Source organism: Sander vitreus, chromosome 20 (assembly GCF_031162955.1).
Source record: "Sander vitreus isolate 19-12246 chromosome 20, sanVit1, whole genome shotgun sequence".
Taxonomy (NCBI): Eukaryota; Metazoa; Chordata; class Actinopteri; order Perciformes; family Percidae; genus Sander; species Sander vitreus.
This window is the reverse complement of record NC_135874.1, coordinates 15,121,065-15,146,535: the sequence shown is the minus strand read 5'-3', so window position 1 is coordinate 15,146,535 and position 25,471 is coordinate 15,121,065. Positions and strand designations below refer to the sequence as shown.

General features: G+C 40.0%; 4 protein-coding genes across 4 annotated transcripts; 2 read left to right on the top strand and 2 right to left on the bottom strand.

The window, feature by feature from the left end:
- Positions 1-3,182, bottom strand: LOC144535590 (serine protease HTRA2, mitochondrial-like; the record flags this gene model as incomplete). The annotated part of the gene is made up of 3 exons (XM_078278128.1): positions 2,481-3,182; positions 856-1,060; positions 1-108 (listed from the first exon to the last, which is right to left on the bottom strand). Coding segments are annotated over exons 1-3 (774 nt in total), but the record flags the coding sequence as incomplete, so codon positions are not given.
- Positions 3,183-3,481: 299 nt separating this feature from the next.
- mis18bp1 (MIS18 binding protein 1) lies at positions 3,482-12,208 on the top strand. The gene is made up of 16 exons (XM_078277482.1): positions 3,482-4,481; positions 4,576-4,710; positions 4,790-5,091; positions 5,347-5,420; positions 5,587-5,708; positions 5,876-5,966; positions 6,289-6,407; positions 8,481-8,638; positions 8,752-8,818; positions 8,900-9,755; positions 9,871-10,049; positions 10,664-10,803; positions 10,914-11,053; positions 11,142-11,229; positions 11,334-11,388; positions 11,705-12,208. Exons 1-16 carry the CDS (start codon positions 3,602-3,604, stop codon positions 11,800-11,802), a joined length of 3,504 nt encoding a protein of 1,167 aa, XP_078133608.1. The 5' UTR covers positions 3,482-3,601; the 3' UTR covers positions 11,803-12,208.
- Positions 12,209-12,681: 473 nt separating this feature from the next.
- Positions 12,682-21,550, top strand: tpp1 (tripeptidyl peptidase I). Its single transcript, XM_078276833.1, has 13 exons — positions 12,682-12,766; positions 13,184-13,258; positions 15,208-15,347; positions 15,619-15,769; positions 16,179-16,300; positions 16,401-16,585; positions 16,732-16,930; positions 17,209-17,397; positions 17,940-18,012; positions 18,370-18,490; positions 18,574-18,735; positions 18,904-19,029; positions 19,801-21,550. The coding sequence occupies exons 1-13, from the start codon at positions 12,756-12,758 to the stop codon at positions 19,939-19,941; spliced, it is 1,695 nt and encodes a 564-aa protein (XP_078132959.1). The 5' UTR covers positions 12,682-12,755; the 3' UTR covers positions 19,942-21,550.
- Positions 21,551-21,646: 96 nt separating this feature from the next.
- yy1a (YY1 transcription factor a) lies at positions 21,647-25,103 on the bottom strand. Its single transcript, XM_078276834.1, has 5 exons — positions 24,491-25,103; positions 23,569-23,713; positions 23,136-23,196; positions 22,741-22,899; positions 21,647-22,480 (listed from the first exon to the last, which is right to left on the bottom strand). Exons 1-5 carry the CDS (start codon positions 24,987-24,989, stop codon positions 22,298-22,300), a joined length of 1,047 nt encoding a protein of 348 aa, XP_078132960.1. The 5' UTR covers positions 24,990-25,103; the 3' UTR covers positions 21,647-22,297.
- Between the last annotated feature and the right edge of the window lie 368 nt (positions 25,104-25,471).

The following is a 25,471-nucleotide window of genomic DNA, read 5'->3' as shown; positions in this document are numbered from 1 at the left end:
TCCTGACGTGATTGTATTCCGTAATGCAAACGGGCTTCCCATGGCAACCACAAACTCTCCTTGTCGAACATCAGACGACCGACCAAGGGTGAGCGTGGGTAAAGGATTCTACATGTCAGGGAGAAGGATATAGAGAGGGCAGTTCAACAGTACATCCTCAATGCTTGTAGGTCATTCATACTATCAAAAGATCAGAGCTTCCTATTTTTTATCAATGCCCCCATTTTTCTTGCTGCAATGACCCAATCGTGCAAGTGGTCATGTACTTTTATAAAGATGCTGGATCACCTGTCTTCTATCACAGTTCTGCTTTTCAATGGGGAAAACAGGGGACTATTCATTTTGCTATAGTAGTCTTTCAGTAGACAGTATAAATCACAGCCTTGTAATTCTCAGGCAAAAGAGTCACTTAGAGGTTGTACTGGAGGTTTAATTGAGACTATTTAATGTCTGCTTTATATACTGTATGTTGTACATTAAAGGGCACTTTTGTCATCTAAAAAAACCCCACCCTCTTGAGGAGACATACAGTAGCAAAACACCAAAATGCATGACTGCAGAGTATGTCAAGATGCACATTAAATAGTCACAAGAATGAAGGTTAACTCATTAAATGCCATAACAATATTACTAATTTTGACCACATTGTAGGCTGGTGTCTGTATTGTTGTCAACCACTAGACATTTCCCTGGTTTCATGTGTGTAAAGAAACTACTTGTGTTTTTTTCTCTTAACTGTATTTTTCTTCTGATTCTGTCTGGATCTGTTAATAGGTCATCTCTGTGCTTCCACCACTGTGATGGAAGCAAATGTGGATGTAGTGAGGTAAAAAATATTAAAAGTAAGTTGCTCACCCTTGCATTAATTTTGATGGTGGCAATGTCTGCCACTGGATCAACATCTTGCACAGTGGCATTGTACATCTCCCCGTTGGTGAGCTTCACACGGACGCCTCTCTTGTTAGCCACAACATGAGCATTGGTGACGATGAGACCATCACTGCTTATGATGAAACCAGAGCCATTTGACACTGGGACTTCTCGTCCTGAAAATGGGTGTCTGGTGAAACAGTAAAATCAGTTGATCTTATTCAACTTGTAAGCAAAATATAACTTTTAGGTTAATCTGCACAGAAGAAAACCTAAACATTATTTTAGTAATTGACAAAGTTTAACAGGCAGCTTCAACAAACAGAACCCACCTTAAGGCCCTCATCATGTCATTTGATGCTTTAGTAGAGAGAACAGAACACTCAAATATTCACTAACAAAGTTACAGTTAATCACATTACCACAAACCAGTCGCAACCCCTGAAGATCATGGTTATGACAAAAGACGATCTAGTGATAAAGCATTGCGCTAAAGCTCAATATCCCCTGATCACAACTTCACAAAATAATAACAGTTCCTTATTTTTCCTGTTTCACATCATTAAATAAAATGCTCTGGATTTTTAGTTGCTGATTTTACTCAAATTAAATTATTTGTGAGCTCTGTAATTTACGATGGACCTTTGTCATCTTATACAGTGGTGCTCATAAGTTTATGAACCCATGCTAAAGTTGACTAAAAAGAGGAATAATAAAAAAATAAAAAAAATCATCTTTTGGAAATTGATCTTAATGCCTCAATTAAAAAAATATTAGGAACATTTAAGTACACCCCTATGTTAAATTCCCATAGAGGTAGCAGATTTTTATTTTTAAAGGCCAGTTATTTCATGGATCCAGGATACTATACATCCTGATAAAGTTCCCTTGGCCTTTGGAATTAAAATAGCCCCACATCATCACATACCCTTCACCATACCTAGAGATTGGCCTGGTTTTATTTCAGTTAACCTAATAGCTGGTTTGATTTGTATTGAGAGACGATTTTATGGAAAATACCGTATGCCAATCTCTAGGTATTTATCATATATTTATTTATGATACATTATTCATTCAAAAATAAAATTGTTGTCCTTAAAAGGTTGGATTTTTCCTTTTTTTTTATTTTTTATTTTTTTTAAATTAGGGCATTAAGATCAATTTCCAAAAGATGATTTTTTTATTACTCTTTTTAGTCAACTTTAGTATGGGTTCATAAACGTATGAGCACCACTGTATGATAAATGATTAACTTGAACAGATACTAATCGTTAGTTAGTTGCAGTCCTACCAGACAGATGTTGCAGTAAATAATGCGACACATAGATTCCGTGACCCATTAGGAATTCTTTTTTTAACCATAATTTATCACATTCTTGATTTAAGTGTTACCAGAATTTTGTCCACATGGTATTTAGATAGGTTCACACGTTTTGCTAGCTAGCTACTAAGTTATGCATACTGTGAGGGTAACACTAATCAAACTAAAGGAATGTTATATGAATTACAATTAATAAACAAACATTTTAAGTGGCAACATAGATGAGAATTTGGTGTAAAACATGCTACAAATTCATTTTCAACTAATGACACTTTTTCAGTCGACTCACCTGCCTACGATTTCAATGTATACAACAGCTGGAGTGGACTTCTCGACCACATCTGCAATAAAGTTGTATTTATACCGGGGACTATCAGGTTTAAAGGGAGAAGCACATTGAGCTGATGGGAGAATTAGGTTAAGAAACCGCCCGGAAATCGAGACTCTTCCGTTGTTCACTTTTTCCTCTTTTTGACTGTCCACAAGTGCCGCACCACAGAGTCCCAAACCCACCGAGACTGACTTTAACAGAGGAGAGCTGCTGTTGTCCCGACCACTTTTTCTGTCCCACTCCTCCGGGGGTCCCCTGTCCAGGCTTGCGTTCCCCTCGGCTCCCCTGTGGTTACATATCACAACAGAGGACACCCGGCTGACTTTCCTCTCTGCCAAAGAGTTAAGTCCACGGTTCTGACACCGATTATGTCTCCTTAGTGCTGAGAGAAAACACCTATTGAGATGAGTTGCTGCCATGTTGCATCACTTCAGTGACACCGCTTTAAGACAGTCAAACAACACTTTATATCAAAATATGTTTACAGTAAAAAGAAAAAAAACGGTCCGTTTTGTATTGTAATAACAACGCTGTTGAGTATTAGATAAGAACAATTCAGTACAAATACTTCCTGTTAGTTTCACTGCATGGTATCTACACCTGACAGATAACCAGCGACAAACAGCTGAGAAATCAACAACCCCCGGAAGTTTGACTTTGATACGAGCATGCGCAGTACGCTTCTTCTCCTTTTTTTGTTGCACTTTAGGCACTACTTGTCGTATTACTGCCCTCTACAGGAAAGAAAATGAAACAAATATAGAAATTAAAATGTAAAAATAGCTAATAATAATAAATATTACTAAGGTTAATTACAATACATTAAAGGACAGTTAAGGGTAAAACATATTTATGAGGTAATGTTTGTTTACTGAATGTTTCTGAAATGAAATATCGGTTAAGGGGTTAATATCATAGGGTTAATATCCTGTGCGGAAGTGACATACGTGCTTTGGCAGTACGTCACACGTTACTAGCCAAACGCGGCGGTGATGAGAAATTTGAAATTTGCGGGCTAGCGAGCTAGCTATCTGCTAGTATACTATGTATAACAATCGTGTTTCTTTTTCCTGAAAACCATGTCGTCGTATCATCATGTATTGCAACAGACAAACAGGCGGTTTGAATCTCCTGCCAAGGTGTTTGCTAAGCTTAAGTCCAAAGTAGAGAGAGGGATATGCGCGAAGGAGGGGACTTTTACAAGCGACGACCCGTTGTGTAACTTGAACGTTAGTAACGTTACCGAGAAACATGGAGCTGTTTTTAAGTCGCCCAAAAAGGGAATAGAGAGTACCTGGATGGCCGAACAGCATAAGGAGAATCAGAGGTATGGTTCTTATCGCAATCAGGCGCAGGCCTTGACTCTATCTCCCATATCGAGTCCTCAGAAAAACGTCGGGTACTTGTATTCAGACATTAGCAGCGATCATGTGGAGGAAATGCCTCCTGGGACAATAACAGGACATGGATGCACACCAAGAAAGAGAGCTTTCCTTGAGTCAACAGCTGTGTCTTACCCCTCCTCTCGGGACAACAGAAAGCAGATCCACACAAAACCACCTCAGATCAGAGACTCGGGTGGTTTTAAGGTGACCAGCAGGACTCCAGTAAAGATACAGCCAGCAGAACCTGACCATGCAGGCAGTGAATTAGAGGATGGGTGTGCTCCTCTTGACAAACTGTTCTCTCCAGCCTATATGTTGTCCCCCACAAGGAAGAGGTTGAAGAGAAAATGGGAGCCTCAGGAGTTTAATAAAGTCAGCAGCAGTACAAAGGAGGTCAGCAATGAATCCATAAGTCAGCCACAACAAAGGAAAACCTTCAGTGCTGCCAGTGAGGATAAAGGCACTTGCATAGAGAACTTGGTTAATATAAGAGGATTCTCTGCTGACCCGTCAGAGATGAACGAGTTCACCCATAATTCAGTGTTCTCATCACTAAGACCCATCGCAATGAAACGTGAGATATTATTGCTGTTCCAAGTTAATCTCAATTCCTTACGTCATCATTTAGGGGAAGACATTGACAGATGCCTCTTTGCTGTTTTGAACAGGTTGTAATGTTGCTGTGGAATACATTCCTCCGATGTCTCCAGCCAAGATGTTTGCTTACATGAAGGCGAGGGAAATCAAAACGGAGCAGCATGAAGTTCCTAAAGTCAGCAGCAGCTCAAGGGATCCTTTTGGGGGTGTGTGTTATTAAGTGGAAATACTGTTTTTTGTTTGCATATTGCATAGTTTTGTTTATGTTTTCACTCTTTTTAACAGGTCATTTCCATCAGTCCAGAAACACGCTTCCCTCGACAGCTCACAACATGGGTGAGATGGGGGGCATTGCTTTTAGTAGTGGTCCAGAAAGTGTGGTTCCTGTCAAACGGTCCAGTGTACAGCCTGCTAACTGCCAAGCAGACACAGATCCTCCTGAGGATGTCCTGAGCCCTGCTGTGTCGCCACAACCTGTTTTGCTGGAAGACCCGCTTGTACTCAATACGCCACGGATCTCCATACCGAAAAAACAAGAGGCTGTGTTCAAGCGAAATAAATGGCCCCAACGCACAAAATTCCCAAGTGTGAGTTGAAACATTTAAAAATGTCTACCTCCCTAAATGTAAGTCTCTGATTTAAAAAAAAAAAAAAAAGGGGGATATTAGGGAAATGAAGAGGCTTCTTTTATATAATGTTTTCCAAAATCAGCCCACTGATCAATTCAAGGATTGGATTTGCAGGTACATTTTTAGATCAGATGGGAAATTAAAATCAATTGCCTTCTTTTTGACAATTTTGTCTATTGTTCCTAATTGGACCTGTGTTTTCCTCTTTGGCAGGAAAGTGTAATTTATCTCAAAAAGTGGTTCCTGAGGAAGAATAACCATGGCCTGTTTGTTGATGGAACCCACCAGTAAGTGTTTTTGATACGTCATGAGCAAAATAACACATTTTCGGATTGCTGACTCAGCTACTGACCTATGACAGAAGTGTTCACGCTTTGGATTTTGGATCTTTTAAGGTTTTTGTGTGGTTTAATGTAAACTCTGGGATTTTCTTTACTTGTCTTTATAACCCAGGGCCGACAACATACAATGGCACAGTAACCTCATTGTGGAAAGGGTTTCCAGTTCTGTGGTGAAGACTGTGTCAGGCGGGGTTTACGTCTTGGTTGGCAAGATGAACATGAGGGTTTACTCTGGTAAGCCAGATGCTGTGTGGTTAGATATTTTTCACTGAAAATATGTTTCACTTTGGCAGAAGGAAGTTAAAAATACATAATAAATAAAGAAGACTTGCACATAAACTGATGCAAATTTGAATACAGTGTGGATTAATACTCTTTTATATGTAACTTTTTGCCTGCAGATTTTCCCAAGTGGCTTTTGAAGAAATTTGCTAATGGTTTTCCTCCTGACTGGAAGGCACTTTATGAGAGGTTTTTGTCAGAGTCAAGAGAGTAAGAATATGTATTTCTGTTTTGTTTAAGCTGTTGGGGATGCAAACTTCTTGGGAGGGTTACCACACTCTCTGAGTTGTCAAAAGAAAAGCAAAAAAGATAAAGCTCCTAGCTCTCAGGCGTGTCAGTTTTTGACTGCTTGCATGCCTAAGGGAATCTTCTCTCACAGTACCGTTATGATAATCTTAATTAGCTTATATTACCTTTTGTTTTTGCTGGGGATGTTGAATGAAATGAAATTACCATTAAGTCAAACTATTCACAAATGGTTAGTTGTTAAAATTCCGTGTTTTGAAGTGAACTGAATTTTGTTTTGTTGTAGCAACCCCAGCAGAGAAACAACGAGGAACAGCGAGGGGAGAAGTATCATATCGAAGACAAAATCTGAGATACCCTCCATCCATTCTGTGAAGCAGCACAGGCAAAAGTCTTTGAAGACATGTGAGTATTACAAGATAAATGCTTTAGCTAACAGTCTTGCAAATAATGCTCTGTACAAGAACATGTTACTGTACTGAAGCCTCCTACTCCCTTTATTCATTTTGTTGAGAGATCTGTAGAAACTCCTACTTTTCCCCTAGTTCTTGTTTTTTTGTTAATTCTGTTTTCTGTTTTTTGGAATTTGAAAAGGAGTACAGAAGCATATGTACCATGCAGAGCTTCATATTGAATATAACATAACAGAGTCTACGGCCTATGCTAGCGGCTCTGTGGGGACGTACTGTACATAAAATAGGCAGGGTGGTGCTTTGAGATAGATGCTAATGTCAGCATGCTAACATGCTCACAATTGTACTGCTAAAGTGCTGATGCCAACAAGCAGCATCCTCTGGGGCTGAGTAGTGAAGGCAATGTGGAAGTGCCTTAAACCTGCATTATTTCTAATAGCCAGCAGGGTGAGACTCCACTGGTTTAAAAAAAAAAAAAAAAAAGTCTGATTATATAGAAGTCTATATGAAAATGACTCTCCTCCGCATTGATTAATTACTTCACTAAACCTTGATTGGGAATGTGTTTATGGTCCCAATCGCTAGTTTCAAGTCTTCTTCATTACAGCATGATGTTCATTTTGGAAATCAGGGTCCCATTTAGAGTATGAGACGATAAAGCAGGGTATGCTTTAGGTCGTGGCTACCTTGTGCCTGACAAGTTGCTACAACAGCAACCTGTCAAACAAGATAGAGGCTTATCAATGCGTATCCAGGGCTAGGGCTGGGCAATATATCGATATTATATCGACATGGATATATGAGGCAAGATATCGTCTTACATTTTGGATAACATAATATCCTGATATGACACAAGTGTTGTCTTTTCCTGGTTTTAACGGCTACATTACAATGAAGTGATGTCATTTTCTGAACCTACCAGACTTACTAGCTGTCTTATTATTTGCCTTTACCCACTTAGTCATTGTATCCACATTATTGGTGATTATTTATCAAAACTCTCATTGTATTAATATTTTGTGAAAGCACCAATAGTCAACCCTACAATATTTCCGCAATATCGACATTGAGGTATTTGGTAAAAATATTGATATTTGATTTCCTCCATATCGCCCAGCTCTATCCAGGGCACTGTATATTTAAATAGCCATACAAGTTTGACCCTGCCTTTCCCAGTGTGTTTTATTGTAACATTTTGGTCACCTTAACATTTCTTGTTCAGTTTTACTAAAGACATTCTAAGGAGTCGGCTGTTAATTTAGTTTTAAGCCTGTTTTTTGTAAATGTAAATTACGGATGGTTGATGCTAGAAAAGATGGTCTAGAGGGACGGGCTAAGGCATAACCTGCCTGGAGCTATGACCGAGGATACACGACAACACCCTTCCTATAAGCCGTGCAGCTGAAAGCCGTTGCTAACTCCGCCCATACAGCGACAAATTCACGCGACACTTTAGAGGAAAGGACGTCTCATCCTTTTAAAAACACATTTCCTTGTTTCCCTCTCCTCCCATGATTTCCTTGCCTCTCTCCCATCCTTCCTCGGTGGGACGGACTAAGACGCGAGAAAGGGAGGCAAGTGGAGGAGCCGGGGATGCAATTTAAAAACCTGGGATGCACCCCAAGTGTCCACAAACCAATGGGCGACGTCATGGTGGCTACGTCCATCAATGCCAAGCAGTTTGTTACCATGTTTACCATCAGCACAAAACACAAAGTACAGCTGAAGTTGTTGGGAATGCCATTAGTTTTGCAGGTATCTGTACGTTTTAGACAATTTTGATCTGATGGCAATGGACATAAAGTCAAGGGATCATCAGTTATTGGGCTTCATCCTCTGTGGACCATGAATGTCTGTACCAAACAATCCATCCAATAGTTAGTTAGATTTTTCTGTTTGGACCAAAGTGGTGGATCGACCGACAGACAGATCAACATTACCATCTCTAGAGCTGCTAGCATGGCTAAAAATGTCATCTCAGATTTTTATCCCAACATTGGTACTTTTAATCTTTGGTAGCGCGTTGATCAATTTATATTACCTTTTATTTTCTCTTCTTCTCCAGGTAATTCATGCCCACCTGCCTTGCCTTGTTCAAAAGTATCCCGAAGTGGTCGCGTGATCAAGCCACCTCTGGAGTATTGGAAAGGAGGGAGAGTTATTCTGGATGCACACATGAATGTTACCATCCATGAATGTTATGATACCTCCATCTGCATGCCTGTAAGCACCTAAATTTGAGCTACATAATAATCCAGAATATTTGTTTGACTATGTACAAACAACTGATATTTCTGATCAATATGATCTTTTCTAATTTCTAAATCTCACTGGAGGTCACTACAACGGTGTCTATGAGGGCATCACAGAAACCTGTCAGTGTGTTCCTGCCCTGCAGTGAAGGTAAAGATAACTGAGAGCTGTAGTTTTAGTATTGTGAGATAGATGAGTTGCATGCAGACAAACTGTCTTCTGTGTTTGCAGGCCAATCACCCAGGGACGTAGAGGCATCAGTACCACTGAGGAGGGTCAAGGCTCCAGTCCGCAAATGCAACAGAGCCAATGTTGAATCTGAAGAGAAGCCATCCTATTCACCTGAAGCTCCTGTAGAGACACTTAGCAGCCCTGAAGAGTGGTCTGGCAGACCAACAAGGTCCAGCCAAAGGCGTCTAGCTACAGAGCGGACATTGTATGTGGACACTGTCCCTCAAAAGCAAAGTAAACCCTTAAAGTCTTCAAGAAGGAGGTCAAAACAACAGACACATGACAGCCCTGAAGAGTGGTCTGGCAGACCAACAAGGTCCAGCCAAAGGCGTCTAGCTACAGAGCGAACCTTGTATATGGACAATGTCCCTCAAAAGCAAAGTGAAACTGAAAAGTCTTCAACAAGGAGGTCAAAACACCAGACACAAAACACCACAGGGACTTCACTGAGAGTCTTGGGCAGCAAACGGGCTGTCCAAGCATCCACAGATTCTGTTAATGATACAGCATCATCATCATCAGATGAGCAGGTCATTGGGAGAAAGAAGACGGGGAAAGAAGCGCACAGGAGGAGAGGCGTGAGAGTTCTTAACAAGTCACGGCCGAGCCACGCGTTTCCATCAAGTGATTCAACAAACGCCTCTGAAGAGAGTGAAAATGAAATGAGGAAGAGAACCAGAGTAACGCAACAAAAAAATAAACAAAGCAAATGCACCAATTCAACATCCCCTACAAAGCCTTTGCCTAAGTTGACACAATCCAGCAAGAAACCCAAGGCAAACCAAGGCAATGCACCGATTCCACAAGAGCAAGATGCAGACGAGTGGACAGAGGCAGAGCTTATGAAGCTACAAGAGTACGTTTTGTAGACCTACATAATGATAAAGTAGAATTTTGCAGAATTAGAGTTGCATACTGTATCATAACCTCACGGCTCACTGGTGGCATATGTGCATGTTTGTGTTTTCCAGGGCTGCGTCCTATTATCCTAAGCACTTGGCAGGTTACTGGGAAAAGGTGGCGAGGGTGGTTGGAACGCGTTCTGCAGAAGAGTGCCACTCCCAGCACACATCGCTGGGAACCTCCCAGACTCCGGCTAAGAGAGCCAAGAAACACAAAAAGGAAAATGTGGAGGCACCAAAATATCCAGGTAGAGAAAGGTTTTAGTTTGGGATGTAAGTTCACGGCTATCTAACTCCACATCCCCAGATTTGACTCAGGTGACATCTTGAGGCAGTTTATCGGGCTGTGTTCAGCTCCGTCGTAGCCACTAGAGTGTTGTAGTAGTAGTTTTACAGTAGTACTCTCCAAAACCTGTAAACACACTTTTGGTGTGTAGAATTGGTGGAGTTCCTCATCAATCTGTCTGTAATTTTATAAAATTAATAAACCTACATTAATAAAAGGGTTTAGGCCAAGCACATGATATTGAGCAGAAGTGCAGATGAATTCATAAATGTGCCAGTGGAGTGGACAAAAAAGCAGGAACACATTACCATTTAGCACAATTCAGTCCAACAACAAACTGAAGACGTACTTTAGAATGAATGATCCTTTTTCCGACAAAGACGTAATCTTTACAAAGGTAGTGTTACTGGTGCTGTTGTATGGTATTGCATTATATTGTACATGTTTGCTGTATTTGCATTTTTTGTTTTTCTTAAACCTTCTTTGAGAACTACAATTATTCAAATGTTGTTTTTTTTTGCAAAAGAGAGGGCATGTTTAACTGCAGAGATCTGAAAAGCTATAATCTATGTCTAGTTACAGATCATCCGGTGATATCTGCCCGAGTGGGAACCTTAAAGAGAAAGCAACAGGTGCGTCAGTTTCTGGATGCCATGCCCAGAGAAGATGTTGAGGACATTTTCAGCTCTGCGGCCATGCAGAATAAGCGCTTTGAGGTTTGTTTCTTTCTGTTTTTGTATTTTGCATAAAAATAAGAGATTTTATGATTATGACACCATGCAAAATGAGTGATAACTGTTTCTCTCGTACCTATCTTAATGGATAGATGCCCTCCATATGTCCGAGTGACCACGACTTCACATTATCAGACATGGAGCCACTGACCCCCATGTCAAAAGTTTTCCCTGAAGTGAAGACTCCTCAGTGTCTGCATATCACTCCTGGCATGATGGGTTCTCCAAACAGGTGAATGACATTGACTTTATGCCTTCTGGCTTGTAAGAAGAATTGATTCCAGTTTAATCGCTGACCTACTGCTTTCTTGATTACAAAGGAACAATGATGACAAGTATGTCTATCAACTCCAGAAGAGGATGAAAAAAAATCAGTTTAATGTCTGCAAACAGGCTCTTTCTTCAAAGGTACTTATTCATAAGGGTTCATTTCTGAGATTATTGTTATCTTAAAACCTATATTATAATTCTTTATTAGAAAAATAACAATTTCCATCTTTATTTTTTTTCAGAGCTTTACACCCACGCCATCAACTAAACGAACAATGAGAAGATGTGGTAACACAGGTAGGATTCCTGAGAAATGTACAGGGGAGGGACAAAATAAGAAACACCCCACAATACAAAACAATACCCCTAGCTAATACTAAATTTAAGTTTATAATGCTTGTATTTTATTAACACAGGTAGAGCTGTTCAACTTGATGTTCATTATTAAGGCTGTTGTTTCAATGAAAAAAAATGTGTCCACTACTGTATGTTGCTGTGTTAGAGACTTTCAGAAATTAGTTGAAAACATTTTTAAAAGATGTAATTGAAAGCTGAAAACGGTTATTTCTACACCTCTTTTGTAACACAAGCCGTTTCTTTCCTTTTTCACTAGAAAATAACACCTTTGTCGTTTGGGAGATGTTCCCAGGAAACGATGGTGCGCTTTCTGAAAGCGAGGATGAGGATTTTTACTTCTCAGACAACGACTGATTGGAGCTCATGTCTTTTTAAAAATCAAAATGTATTCACATGAATTCAAATCAATGACATATAGGAGAGAAGGGCATTTTTTCTTGTTGAATTCATCAAATGTGAACAATAAAACATCTTTCACATGTAAGAGATGTTTTTGGGATTTTTTAAACAAACTTTGGATTTGATCTCTTTAGTGTGAAACAAACACTATGGTCAGAGTAACTGATTTGAAGCTTTTAAGCATAACTTGCAATGAAAAGTTAAAGACAATGTGGCCTGTTATGTTTCAATAGTTGGGAATTGTTTTACATTTTTTTTATAATATGCAACATGTTAATATGCTGCTGTGTTCCAGTATGTACCCTAAGTCCTAGTCCCAAGAGTCAGTTGTAACTATTCTCTTAATAAAAATTTGAAATCCTTGAAAGTTTGTGAAATTGATGGGGAAAAATCAAGACACTGAAAGTGCTTGAATTTATATATAATGTGAATGTGCAAGAATAGAAATTAAATGATTTTGAATTTTTTTTTTTTTTTTAACTTAACGTTAGTAAATAGGCTATATATTTTTGTCCGTGCTGTTAGTGAAGGCCAGAGACTACATAGGTTGGGAGCCACTGATCTAGGGCCTAGTAGTGGAGAATCAGTACTTAATTTGCCTCAGCCTTCCTACTGATGGGTGTATGTAAGCGATTAATCGGTGAAACTCCCCCTGACTGCTGTGATGTACACCCGGATAACCAGCGACCAGTTTGTGGAAGCTAATGGGAGTCCAAATAAAAATATATTGCATAAAAATGTTAAATATAAAAAATAATGGTGGCTGAATGTGTCCGAATGAACTTAAATGCACCAGGAAAAAAAGTGAAGTGAATAACAAAATCACGTGAAAGCGTGTCACGTGACTGCTGTGTCTATAACCGCCTGCCCATAGCTGAGTTTAGATAACTGTACCAGCCGAGGACACGATGAACACGCTGTGAGTGCTTTAAATAAATTCATAGTTGTGTATTTTTCATAGCAATAACTGGGAAAGAAAAGAGTCAGATGACGCTAACTGTTTTTACCGTGACTTGTAATGTGGCGCACCTTAACGGTTGTGCTGACCCAGATAGATAACTAGCTGCCAGCTAACATAGCAGGTTAAAGTGTTCACATAAGGTTAACGCTAAATAAAAACGTGTCTTTTCTTTATAAATGATGAGTAAGCAAACCGTTTAATATGTTTGTATTGAGCGTGTTAAGAAATGCGTGTAATTTATACACGAAGCAAAGTCACATTGACACTTTTTGTTGTCACCCTTACCCTAGTGAGGACGTGTTTTTTCGGTTACATATGTATGAATCTCTGCACGGACATTTTTTTTCAGCAATATTTTGTTTCTCCTTCCACCAGGGTGACCTTCTCTATCCCCTTGTTATTCAGCTCGTTGGTCTGGAGTGGATATCTGGAATATGACCAAGATGTCTTGTGAGTCATTTCCTTATCTCTGTCATTTAATAAATCATGTTTGTACCTCACCTTGTTTAAACCCTTTTTGCAGAATTTGAAAGTCGAGCCTTATTGACTTTTTCATAGACACAGACCAGTCTTGACAGCCCAAATGTGCAGCAATTACCTAGCCTATATAAAAATATTTTGGGTTCTTTGTTTGGGAAAATGTCCAGTGATTTGCACCTATTATCATTGCACCTAGTATGTGAGTTGTTTTGAGGAAACTAATACTTTGGAGACTTTTGTTTCCAAGTGTGGCACCAAATTAAGTAATTAAATAAAAACAGTTTTGGTTTCTAGGACCTGTGATGTCTGCCGTTAATTTGTGGCTGTTTTGGGAATACTTAATGGCACTTAAATGGTTTAGCTCCTATTTGGCAAATATGAGCTTTTCTGTCATGATTGGTGACCTCTCCTCGTCAGCTGCTCCTCTCTCTTGTGGGGTACCCCAGGGTTCCATTCTTGGCCCTGTTAGAATATATTTTGTGAAAGTGTTAAGAAGAGGTTTTAGAGTTCATGAAGCTGACCTTGTTGCCTCCACTTCTCTGGGTTATGAGAGGCCATCTAGTTTTAAAGTGATAAGAGTGTGAGATATTGCCTGGGAAAAAAAGGTCTTCTCTGATCGGGGGGAAACGGAGGCAACAATAGAGCAATGTTTTGCAAGCGCGGGATTTGTGACACAAAGTATGGAAATGACCTGGCTCTCATGAAACTCCTTAAGTTCGCAGGAGATTAAAACACACAGGTGTTCAAATCCAACAATAGCGACTTGTCTCGGTTGAAACTCCTTAAGTTAAGGCACGCAAAATGGTCCAGCTTTGAGTTTGGGAGCTCTGGCATCATACACTAGGTCAGCTGTCAAAAATGTGGGGGTTACAACATGCAACATGAAATTTGACAAGCAGATCAGTAATGTTGTTAGACTGAGCTTTTTCCAGCCACGTCTCCTGGCTAAAGTTAAGCCTTTCCTGAACAGGCACGATCTAGAAAAGGCTATTCATGCCTTTATTAGTTCAAGGTTGGATTACTGTAATGCTCTTTATGTTGGTCTGAATCAGACCTCCATCTCACGCCTTCAACTTGTTCAAAATACTGCTGCTCGCTTTTTTAACAAATACATCTAGACGTGCACACATCACTCCTGTTCTCTACACCCTACATTGGCTCCCTGTGCATTTTTTAGAGTAGATTTTAAGATCTTATTGTTTGTTTTCAAGGCCTTAAATGGCCTGGCCCCGGGGTATTTGTCCGAAATTTTAACTTTGCGTGAGCACAACCGGTCATTGCGGTCTTCAAATCAGCTGGTTTTAGAAGTCCCAAGGTCAAGGTATAAACGGTGGGGTGATCAGGCTTTTGCAGTTGCTGCCCCGAAACTCTGGAACAAGTTACCCCCTGATATTCGCACTATTACGGATGTAGCTCTTTTTAGGTCCAAACTAAAAACCTATTTGTTTAGACTGGCTTTTAATACGTTGTAGTGGTGTGACAATTTCACAATTTCACTCCTGTTTCTTTGTAACCTTTTCTTATTTTACTGTGTTATGTTTCATTCTTTTTATTGTATGTTTTATACTTGATTCCTGATGTAAAGCACTATGGATACCTGCTGGTTGCTGTAAAGTGCTATATAAATAACGATTGATTGATTGATTGAAAAGCTTGTAAATTTCTCATCTGCAGGACAGAATTACACAAATTTGGGCAAATTAATTGACCCTGGGTTGGTAAAAAATGGTCAAATTACTGTGATGTTTCTGAATGTTTGAATAAAGGTTAACTGTAGAATCACAACAAAGTAATCAATACACTTGAAATTCAACAGGTTGATCAGCAGCTATATATTCAGTTTTCAATATACAGTGTTGAGTAAATTGAAGCCACTTTTAGTGAAATAAACAAAATGAATGGCTTTCCTGTTTTCTCAGGATACCAGACGACTGGACTCATGTGGGTCGGGTGGACCCCACAGAGGAGCTGGAGCTGACCTTTGCCCTGAAGCAGCAAAACGCTGATCTGCTGGAGGAAATACTCACACTGGTGTCGGACCCTGACTCAGCACAATATGGTAGGGCTTTGTCTGATAATTGCTGGTAGTCTTGAAGTAACCATAAAGATTTAGGGTCTAAAAAAAATCAACATACACTTGGTAAACTAAGATGCTCAATGGTGTTTGTGTGGCCACTTGTTACTAATTCTGTCCTTCAAACTGTGCAGCATATCACAGGAATATCAACTTAAATGCTCTGGCTTGACAGTTTAAAAAACCCCTTAACTGATGAGGCAAACCCCTTTTTATAGTACATCAGAGTGACAGAAGTCTGTTTTGTCCTCCACAGGTAAACACCTTACCCTGGAGGAAGTATCCTCCCTTGTGCGTCCGTCTGAACTGACCCAGAAAGTGGTGCATCACTGGCTGCAGAGTCATGGCATTACAAACTGCCTGACTGTACGCACTAGGGACTTTTTACAGTGCACGATGACTGCAGAGTAAGCATCTTCTTTTTTTAAGCAACATTTGTTCTGCTTACTCAACAGTAATATTTACTTGCTCTTGACACAGTTAAGACACAGAAAGTAGCATTCTGCTCAAGTTCCCTCTGTTTGCAAACCATACAAAGGCCATGCTCATATCTCGTGATACTGTTCCTCTTTCTGTGGTTATTGGTTAAAATCAAACTTTGTGTTTTGAAATTCGTAAATTTAGGCCAAGGTTATTTGGCAGCAGTTAAACAACTGCACTCATGGAGTAAATTTAACTTACTTGGCGTTATATCAGTTTTGCACACAAACCATTACGTTTCTTAAAAACCTGGAATTGCTTCGGTTTATATGTCCACGATTAGGAGTGGATTTGTAGACATTTAGGCTGTGGTCGTTTTTGTTTTTGTGTATTAAGGGTTGCAGAGACGCTGCTTCTGGGTAGCAAGTTCCATCGTTACATCAGGGACGGCCATTCTCTGGTGAGGTCTTCAGCTCCGTACTCTGTTCATGATGATGTTCACCAGCACCTGGACTTTGGTGAGAACCATTTCTTTAGCTGTAAAATGTTCAGCTGTCATCTGTGATTGCTGTATATTTGTGTGTGTGTGTGTGTGTGTGTGTGTGTGTGTGTCCACAGTTGGAGGGCTTCACCGCCTCCCTCCTAAAGGGCAGGACCTCAACAAAGCCTCTTCTAACAGGAAGCAAAAGCAGTCTAAGGCAGGGGTGCACCTGGGAGTGACTCCCGCCATTTTAAGGGCCCGCTATAACCTCACAGCAACTGATGTGGGAACAGCTCAGAACAACAGCCAGGCTGTAGCTCAGGTGTGACCATCTCAGAATCAGTTAATAATACTGTAAAACACTGTGTGTTGCGTCTCGTTTAGACATGTATACATTAGCTCAGACAGTATATTCTTACCACAACTTGGTGTACTTGCTCACTTTAGCGAACTGTTTTTATATTGTAGTTCTTGGAGCAGTACTACAGCCCTGCAGACCTGGCAGAATTTATGGGCATGTATGGCAGGAGCTTCAAGCATCTCTCTCAGGTGGACCGCGTTGTAGGCACTCAAGGAGCAGGAAAGGCTGGCCTGGAGGCCAGTCTGGATATAGAGTACATCATGAGCACAGGAGCAAACATCTCCACATGGATCTTCACCAATCCAGGTCTGTATGAGAGAGTGAAGAGGTGTGTGTGTGTGTGTGTGTGTGTGTGTGTGTGTGGAACTGAAAGAAGAACTTAAAATTATATTGAATTGACTTACAGTAAAAGTAACTCATGCATTTGGAGGCAAAACACCATACAGCTTAAAGTAATAGTAGAGTCAGTAAAAAATGCATTGCTATGAAAAGGCATAGTACTTTTTTGGCTTATTACAGTATGACCACCCACATTTTAAGCCCTATCAAAAGACCCACACACTCATTTCCTCGTTGTCCCTCAGGTCGTCATGAGTCCCAGGAGCCTTTCCTCCAGTGGATGGTTTTGCTCAGCAACATGTCTGACCTGCCCTGGGTTCACACTATCAGCTACGGAGACGATGAAGACAGCCTGTCTACTGCGTACATGATGCGCATCAACACAGAGTTTATGAAGGCTGGCGTCAGGGGAATCTCTTTGCTTTTTGCTTCTGGTCAGTAAGGAGGAAGTATGCAGAACCTATCCACATGCCTTGTACTTGTAGCAGAGAGTCACATTTTGTCATCCTGTTACATGCAATGACTGCGACCTTTCACTTATTTCTGGTTTAGTTTCTAATTCATCTTGTTTGGTCAGTCAAAAAACTAATTCCTGTTTTCAATGGACACAGTAGTGTAATACTCACATGCAAATGTAAGCTGTCAGAGCTGATGAACAAAAACAAGACACCCTTGGTCTCTTTGGCAATGTGTCATCTTACTGTGGCTTTGCTCCATTGTTATCAACACATTATCTCACTTGAAACATCAATACACCTCTATTGTTTTAAGTAAATATCCATGGCACGTTGGCTCTGGAAAAAAAGGTTTACACGTTATCTTTTGACCTGTACCTTTTCCACACCTTACAACAAACCTCGAAATGCTGCCAGTTGTCAATTAGATATGCTGTATGATTACCTGCCACATCATCTTTAGTCTCTCTGATCTTAAATCTTAAAAAGCATCTCTTACATCAATCTTGTTCCATGTTCAGGTGACAGTGGTGCAGGCTGCAGACATTTGGGTAAAGAACAAAACTCTTTCAGGCCAAGTTTTCCTGCATCAAGGTAAAACATTTCTATATTTCTGAAAGGAAACTAATTTCTGCATGATTCTAGATACGGATACTAGCTTAGAACTGGACCTCATAAGGCATTTGTCTCATGCATTATATTGTTATTGGAATCTACAAAGACATATGGATGTTCCATTTTAAATTGAACAAAGAATTTACCCTGCACTATGTTTAGCAAAAGACTGATTCAGTGCCTCAGACAGAAGTTGCCTCCTTTTTGTATGTAGTGTATCTAGTGTAGTGCACGTCTTGAAATTAATACAAAAACGCGCTAATAAAATCCTACTTTCAAAAGATTATGAAAAAGCCCTAAACATCTAATGCTCTATGCCCTGCGTCTTGTTCCCAGCCCATATGTGACTACAGTAGGAGGAACCTCATTCAAGAACCCATTTAAGGTCACATATGAAGTCACAGATTACATCAGTGGAGGAGGCTTCAGCAACGTCTTCAAGATGCCTGACTACCAGGTAATAATATCAGGTCATCAGCTGTTTTAATGCTCAGTTATTGCAGACGGTGTAATTCATTCTGTGGATTTGTGTTTCTGTAGGCCAGTGCAGTGGATGAGTATCTGAAGACTGTAACAGCAACCCTCCCTCCTCAGTCATATTTCAATACCAGTGGCAGGGCCTATCCAGACATGGCTGCCCTGTCAGATAACTACTGGGTGGTCATCAACAGAGTACCTGTCCCCTGGGTGTCTGGGACCTCGGTAAAATATTTCAAACTTGGTGATGATTTTCTTATGTGAAAACTAAAGATAAACCCCAGTTGTACAAAAACTATATAAACTGAACAAGCAAGATATTCTAAGAGTTACCTATTTTAGTAATAATTGCTCACTTGTGCTTCATTACATCTTGATTGATTTACCTTCCAGGCGTCAACCCCTGTGGTCGGAGGCATGCTGTCTCTCATCAATGACCAGCGGCTGCTAAAGGGCCTGCCTGCCCTGGGCTTCCTCAACCCTCGCCTCTACAAGCTTAAAGGACAAGCTCTCTTTGATGTAAGTCAAGTTATTGCTGTATCAAAAATCTTTTTTCGAGTTGCCCCTTAAAGCTTGTTTTTAGACTTGATTTATGTAGCAATCTCACTCACACTTAATGGCCACTTTATTTGGTACACCTGTATCTGTAACTTATTGCAATTCAATGCCACAGCTATTTTTTTTAGATTATTTTTGGGCTTATTTGGCCTTTATTAGATAGGATAGCTGAAGACAGGAATGGAGGGGGATCACATGCAGCAAAGGGCCGAGGGTCGTAATCAAACCGCTGCGGTAAGGACTGAGCCTTAGTACATGGGGCACACACTCAACCAGGTTTTGTTCTTCCTATTTACATGGGGGGCGGAATAATAGAAACAATATAATGCGGTCTAGAACATAATTGAATAGATGCCTCTAAAAAAAACTTTTATAGGCTTCATAAAAGTAGACATTAGTTGTATTAGATTGCATCAGATTTTACAGGTGTACATAATAGTGGCCACTCAGTGTATTTGCATAGCATTTTCACTGCGTTTTCAAGTGAAAATGACAATGTATACCCAAGGAACCAAATTGTAGAACTTAATTAAATTCCACTCCTAAATAACTTACTTTGCAGTATTGTCACATTCAGTATTAAAAAAAAACACCAGACAACTGATATATTTGGTCACTTTGCTACTGTAAGTTGAAACAGTGGGTTTTGTACATTCATTAAGACATCATGTTAAAAGAAAGTAGAAGGAAACCATCTTGCAACACATTTTGTATATGCATCCTTGTCTCCAGGTGACTGAAGGCTGTCACCTGAGCTGTCTGGACGAACAGGTTCAGGGTAAAGGTTTCTGTGCTGCACCATCGTGGGATCCTGTTACAGGCTGGGGGACACCAAACTACCCTGCACTGCTGGCTGCCCTGCTAGCTGAGTGAAAACCCCCAGTTCATGAGAGTGAAACCATCCGGGTGGCGTCTGCTCTGAGAGCAGGTACATACATGTACATATATACACATCCAAAGGCAGGGCAGTGAAATGGAGGGGAAAACAATGCCTACACTTTAAAATGTATGCCTGTTTTATTGAGTTCATTTGAGGTTGAAACAGCCTTCAGGAACGTTTTTATCTGTTATTACCTGTATCATTTAAGGATTGATTCCTTTTCATCGGTATATTTTTATGTTCTCCAAAAGGCTTAAAACTGTTTCCTTAAATATTTTTTAGGTCAGGGATAGTGGTGGTTATAGTTTTTAAACGCTACACTGCAGTTGCTTGTTTCTGCTGTTCACTGACCCAGATTTCTCTTTTGAATCAAAAACACTTACAGGCAGATTAGTGTTAACCGTAATCTTATGCCTTAAATTCATGCCGCTAGATACACAGAAATGGGAAGGTTGGGTAAGTGGTTGCTATGCATTAAAGAACATGTACTAAAATACACCCACCAGTTCAAGTTCTTAAATGTACAAATAAGCCTATTTGAATACTTTTTTATTTTGAGTGTTATCTGTCACAATAATCTATATACCAGATGCAACAATTTCACCAAATCGGGCAATTTAGCATGAAATTAGACAGGTTTTGTTTGTATTAAGACAGAAAATGTGTAGTGTCTATTTTGCCATACTACTATGCAGGGATGAGCTAGGTACAAGTCATCATTTAATGTAACAAATACTCATCTGCAGGCAATTCTAAAAATGTCACTCATGTATTTCAGATAAAACTAGAACATACATTAAGATTAACAGGACCTTTTTAAAACTTGATTTTTACTTTGGTTTGTTGCTGTTTACTCTGCGGCTATAAATGAACCAATGCACTGTAATATATGGGTTAAAAGTGATTCAGCAGTTCTTCCCACCAGCATTGTTGCACTTGTTTTTATTCTTAAACCAGGTAAATCCTCAAGTCAGATGTATTTAATGTGAGAGACTGCCTGTGCGAGTTTATTAAAGATGGATTTTTACTTGGAAATGTAAATTGATTGTTTAGGATTATCCTGTGAAGGCTGATCTGGATGCTGTAGTTTTTAGACATGTACCACATGCTTGTGCAAAAGAAAATGTAATGGAAATTAATTGCCAACTAATCTTATGTTACTACTAAAGACCTGATTGTAACATTTGAGAGGAGCAGCTGGCAAAGCGAGCGAAGAGTATCTTAAAGGCGGTATCCGAATTAAACCTTTTACATTTTCAATGCAAATTTTGACCGTCTTTTGTATTTGTCTTATGTCAGACAGAAACAATGAGTCGACAGGGTTTGAACCATTGTTACAATTTACCCACTGTAAGATGCCACTTTTTAAGCTGCTCAATTTAAGTTTTAAGATGTGACACAATTGTCATCATGTACGCAGTGCACTGAAAAATAAATCAGGAAAAGAACCAGTAGGTTTGTTTTTTCTCCATGTTACCAAACGAGGAAATTGAGAGTGAAGTACTTTTTCAAACTACTAGGAAACTACAGACCACTCCAATACTGACGCATGTATCATTTAAATGTGAAATGATTGAGCTTCAATAAAAGTTGCTTGAGCAGTATTTCTCTAAATGACATTGCTACTAAACAGCTGAATATTATAAATGTGACTGATATTTTATTTGTAAAGAGGACAAATGACACTTGTGTTGGTAGTGCAAGGGGGGAAAACATTTTAATTGGTGATCACTATTGAAAATCACATGGCTATTATCTACATGATTCTGATATTGCGTTGTACAAAATGAAAATATGCAAAGACCACCCAATCCTCCCCTTGAAACACACTCACATAAAGGGGAAAAGGAGAGGTAAAACAAACTGAAACCAAGAACGGCTACGGGGACAATCTTACCACTTACATTACCACAGAGCTTATGTCAAACAGTGTACAATATGCACACTTGGGGAAAGTACAAAATTGAAAAGCTGTCGTTGCTGAGGATTGATGCAAATTTGACATACATTGCAAAAACTTTTAACTGGCTGTGTTAAGGTATAAATACATTTTTAGGTGCAGATCCATGAATTAACATCTTCACAAGAAGAGAGTAAATTGTTCCATCCAGGTAGCGCCAAAGTAGGGTAGGAGGCCTGAGGGGGTTGGGGTTCTCACGAGTTCCTTGTTCAAACGCCATAAGTTTATCAAAAAGTTTGAGAAAAGATCATTTCTCAAAAACCTTTCATCTAGAGATGATACAAATGGGACTTCTTGTCTCACGACAAAGCAGGCCATGGGACATAAGTTTGTCTGTCAAGGAGAGACGATACAGGCCAAGTCCTCCAGTGTATGATCACGTTGTCGTTTCACTGGTTGTTTTTGGCTTTGGCGTGTGTGAGGATGTGAGACTTCAGGTTGGTTGACTGGGCAAATTTTTTGTTGCAGCCATCAAAGGGGCACACATACGGGCGGTCTCCAGTGTGAATACGCACATGTGTGCGCAAGTTAAAGTCCAGAGAGAACCGCTTGCCACAGCCCTCAAATGTGCACTAGAGATGAGAGAGATGCGTTAACGCTGCTGCATGTCTCAGCCTGGCTCACAGAAACTGATATCATTTCAACTGCAGGCATTTGAGATGACAACAGAGGTTTGTATATAATTGCTCTTCCACAAAGCCAGTTGGGTAAAGTTTACATTTCGGTATTATTAAAATCTTTCTTATCATACCACTAATAAAGCAGAGTAAAAGTATGCCGCTATCTCCAGGAGGAAAATAAGGTGACATGCAGGAAGTAAAAAGGAACTAACCTGGAAAGGTTTCTCTCCTGTGTGTACGAGTTGATGCCTCTTCAGTTTTGAACTTTCAACAAAGGCTTTGCCACATTCTGCACAGACGTGCACACGAGGCCCGTGGGTATGCAAGTGTTTTCTCATCGCAGAGTTGTCCCTGAACATCTTGGTACATCCCTGAGCGGGAGAAAAACCAGATAAAGCTAATCACTCAGGACATTTTCAATTTACAGCGTAGCTTTAGCAACTGAATCAGATCAGCTCTTTATACCAGTGTAATAAAACATGCACGGTCTCAGTAAGTTAACGTCAAAGACATACAGTACAACAGAGTAAGATTCTGTTCATGTATGTCAACCATCTTTTGCACAGTACTGTATAAAATAGTGTAATAAACCGAACAGTGCACTCACTTTGTGTGGACAGGCTATCGTCCTGGGCGCATCGTCTTCTTTTACTTTTCTTGGCTTCATTCTGCAACAAAAATAAGTGGTCACATCATTATAGACTGTTCCCAACTATCCACACCCCCGAAACACTAAGATTTGTTTACGTAATAAAAACAAATAACTCCTGGTAAATCATTTATGTGTAATGGGCCATGCCACACAATTTAATTCCATTCTACGTTAAATATTTCACATCACACGCTGGTTTAACCAAATGAACTGCATTACACTTTTGCACCATTCGTTTTTAATAATGTTCATTTAACTGGCTTTTACTGAAGCAAACTCATTTCTCTTAAAAACTGTTGTAAGAATACATTTATTTTATAATGACCCACTGAAGTTGGCTCGCCATCATCCACCCTGACTTAACATGAACATCAACATTACCACGAACCGTGCAAACTCTGCCAGCTGTTTGGGGTCTGAGAGGTCAATGCCTGGGATGCCTCCAGGAGGAAGCTTCTTCCCTGTCATGTATTCAGAATAATCCGGAGGAGAGTTTTCACCCGTGATTTGCTCCTCATGGTCCTTCTTATCATCTGAAAGAGAGGAACAAATGGGTTGATAATCAAGACAGTACCAGAGTACCAAAGTACCAAAGAATTGATTAAAGCCATTTCGAGCTAAACCTTAATCATGTCACCCACAGCTCTCCCGATATTTCTCGCCACTCTTACTTATTTACTATTAATTTAATGTCTCGAAGGTTTTTATTCAACAAACATAGTAGACATGGTCACCAAATGTCATTGTCATCTGTTTTTATTTTAAATTAACAAATAGAGTGGAGTATTCAAAAAAATCAATTTCACTTTCATAAAGAAATGGGATAAAATGATTGCTCCTCTAACTGGCACTGGCAAACAGAGGAACTACTTTTGGACACAGGATCTAGTTCGCTGGAACCATATGAACATTTAAGATGTGTTTAAAGCCTCGGAAGTGTAAAGTATGAGGGGTTCCTGAAGGCACCACCACTGCTACCGTTGAACTGAACTGCGCCACAGCGGCCTAGCGGAGCCAGCTGCACTCGATCCCACTCTCGCCGCCATCTTCGTCGGCCAAATAAACGCCATTTTTTCGGGCCGCCATACTTATTAGACCGGGGAAATATGGCGGCGCCCATCGACACATAAAACATGGCTTCCCAATAAAAACAAAAACATTACAAATGGATTTTAAGTGGCTCCGAGTTGGGAAATAGTTCATACTTTAGCGGAGGACAAGGCCTCAACCGGGCCCAATCACACGGCACACACACTGAGAACAAAGCGAGAGTCCAGCTCGAAAGAATTCACTCAGGACTCTGAACTTACCCGATGCCCACATAGTCACTGAAAACTCCCCCTCCAACGTTTTTATCTGGACCTGTTTCTGTTCCCATTTTCTGCCCATTTCTCCCCCGCCCAGGTAGCTCCTTTTGCCTGCTTTTTTTCCGCTTCCAGCCCTTTTCATCCGGCCTGTCGACGAGCTTCTCCCGGCGACAGTAACGAGAGTCTGTTCGATATAGTCCTCCTCTACGGCGGGCACTGGGATGAGGATTTGGTCCTCAAAACCGTCATCCGTGTGCAGTTCAGAGTCATCCTCACCCACCACCTCTTCTCTTGTTTGCACCAAAATCACCTCTTGGTGCGAGTGAATCGAGTTTGGATCACCCGTGTCAAGAGGCTGTAAGGCGATCATAGGCTGATGTTCACCGTCGTCTCCAACAATTGTTGTCTCGATTGTCTCTACTTCGATTTCATGCAGTTCCACTATTTCGGCTGGCATTTCTGACCCGTCCGCTTCTATGTACAGGGTGTCCCCCGAGGCCATAGTAAATTTCTTATTTCTTCCTGCTTATATACTATTTTTACACTCACTTTTCGTCCTATCAAAGCTAAAGCTTCCTCCTCCCTCTCCAACAACAACTCTACACCGCTAGTATACTCTCGTCGCCACAATGCTCCAGTTTAGAAGTCTCGCGTGATTTGGACCACGTTCAAATATGGAACTCAAACATTTACATGCACCGTCTTATTTCTTTAGCCTATAAATCATGCCCATAAAGATATTGACATCAATCTAGATATGTATGTTATCAAATAATTGTAGGGAAAAATAAAAATGTTCTCATGGTCATATTAATCAATATATGTAATATAATAATAATACTTTTCAGCAAAAAACTTCAGTTTCTTTATTTGTTCCACTTAATGTAAATTAGAGTTGCATTAGTGATTATTTTTTACTGAATAATGTGCTGATTATTTGTTTGTATATTTGATTAATTGCTAATAACATTTGATTCGAAAATT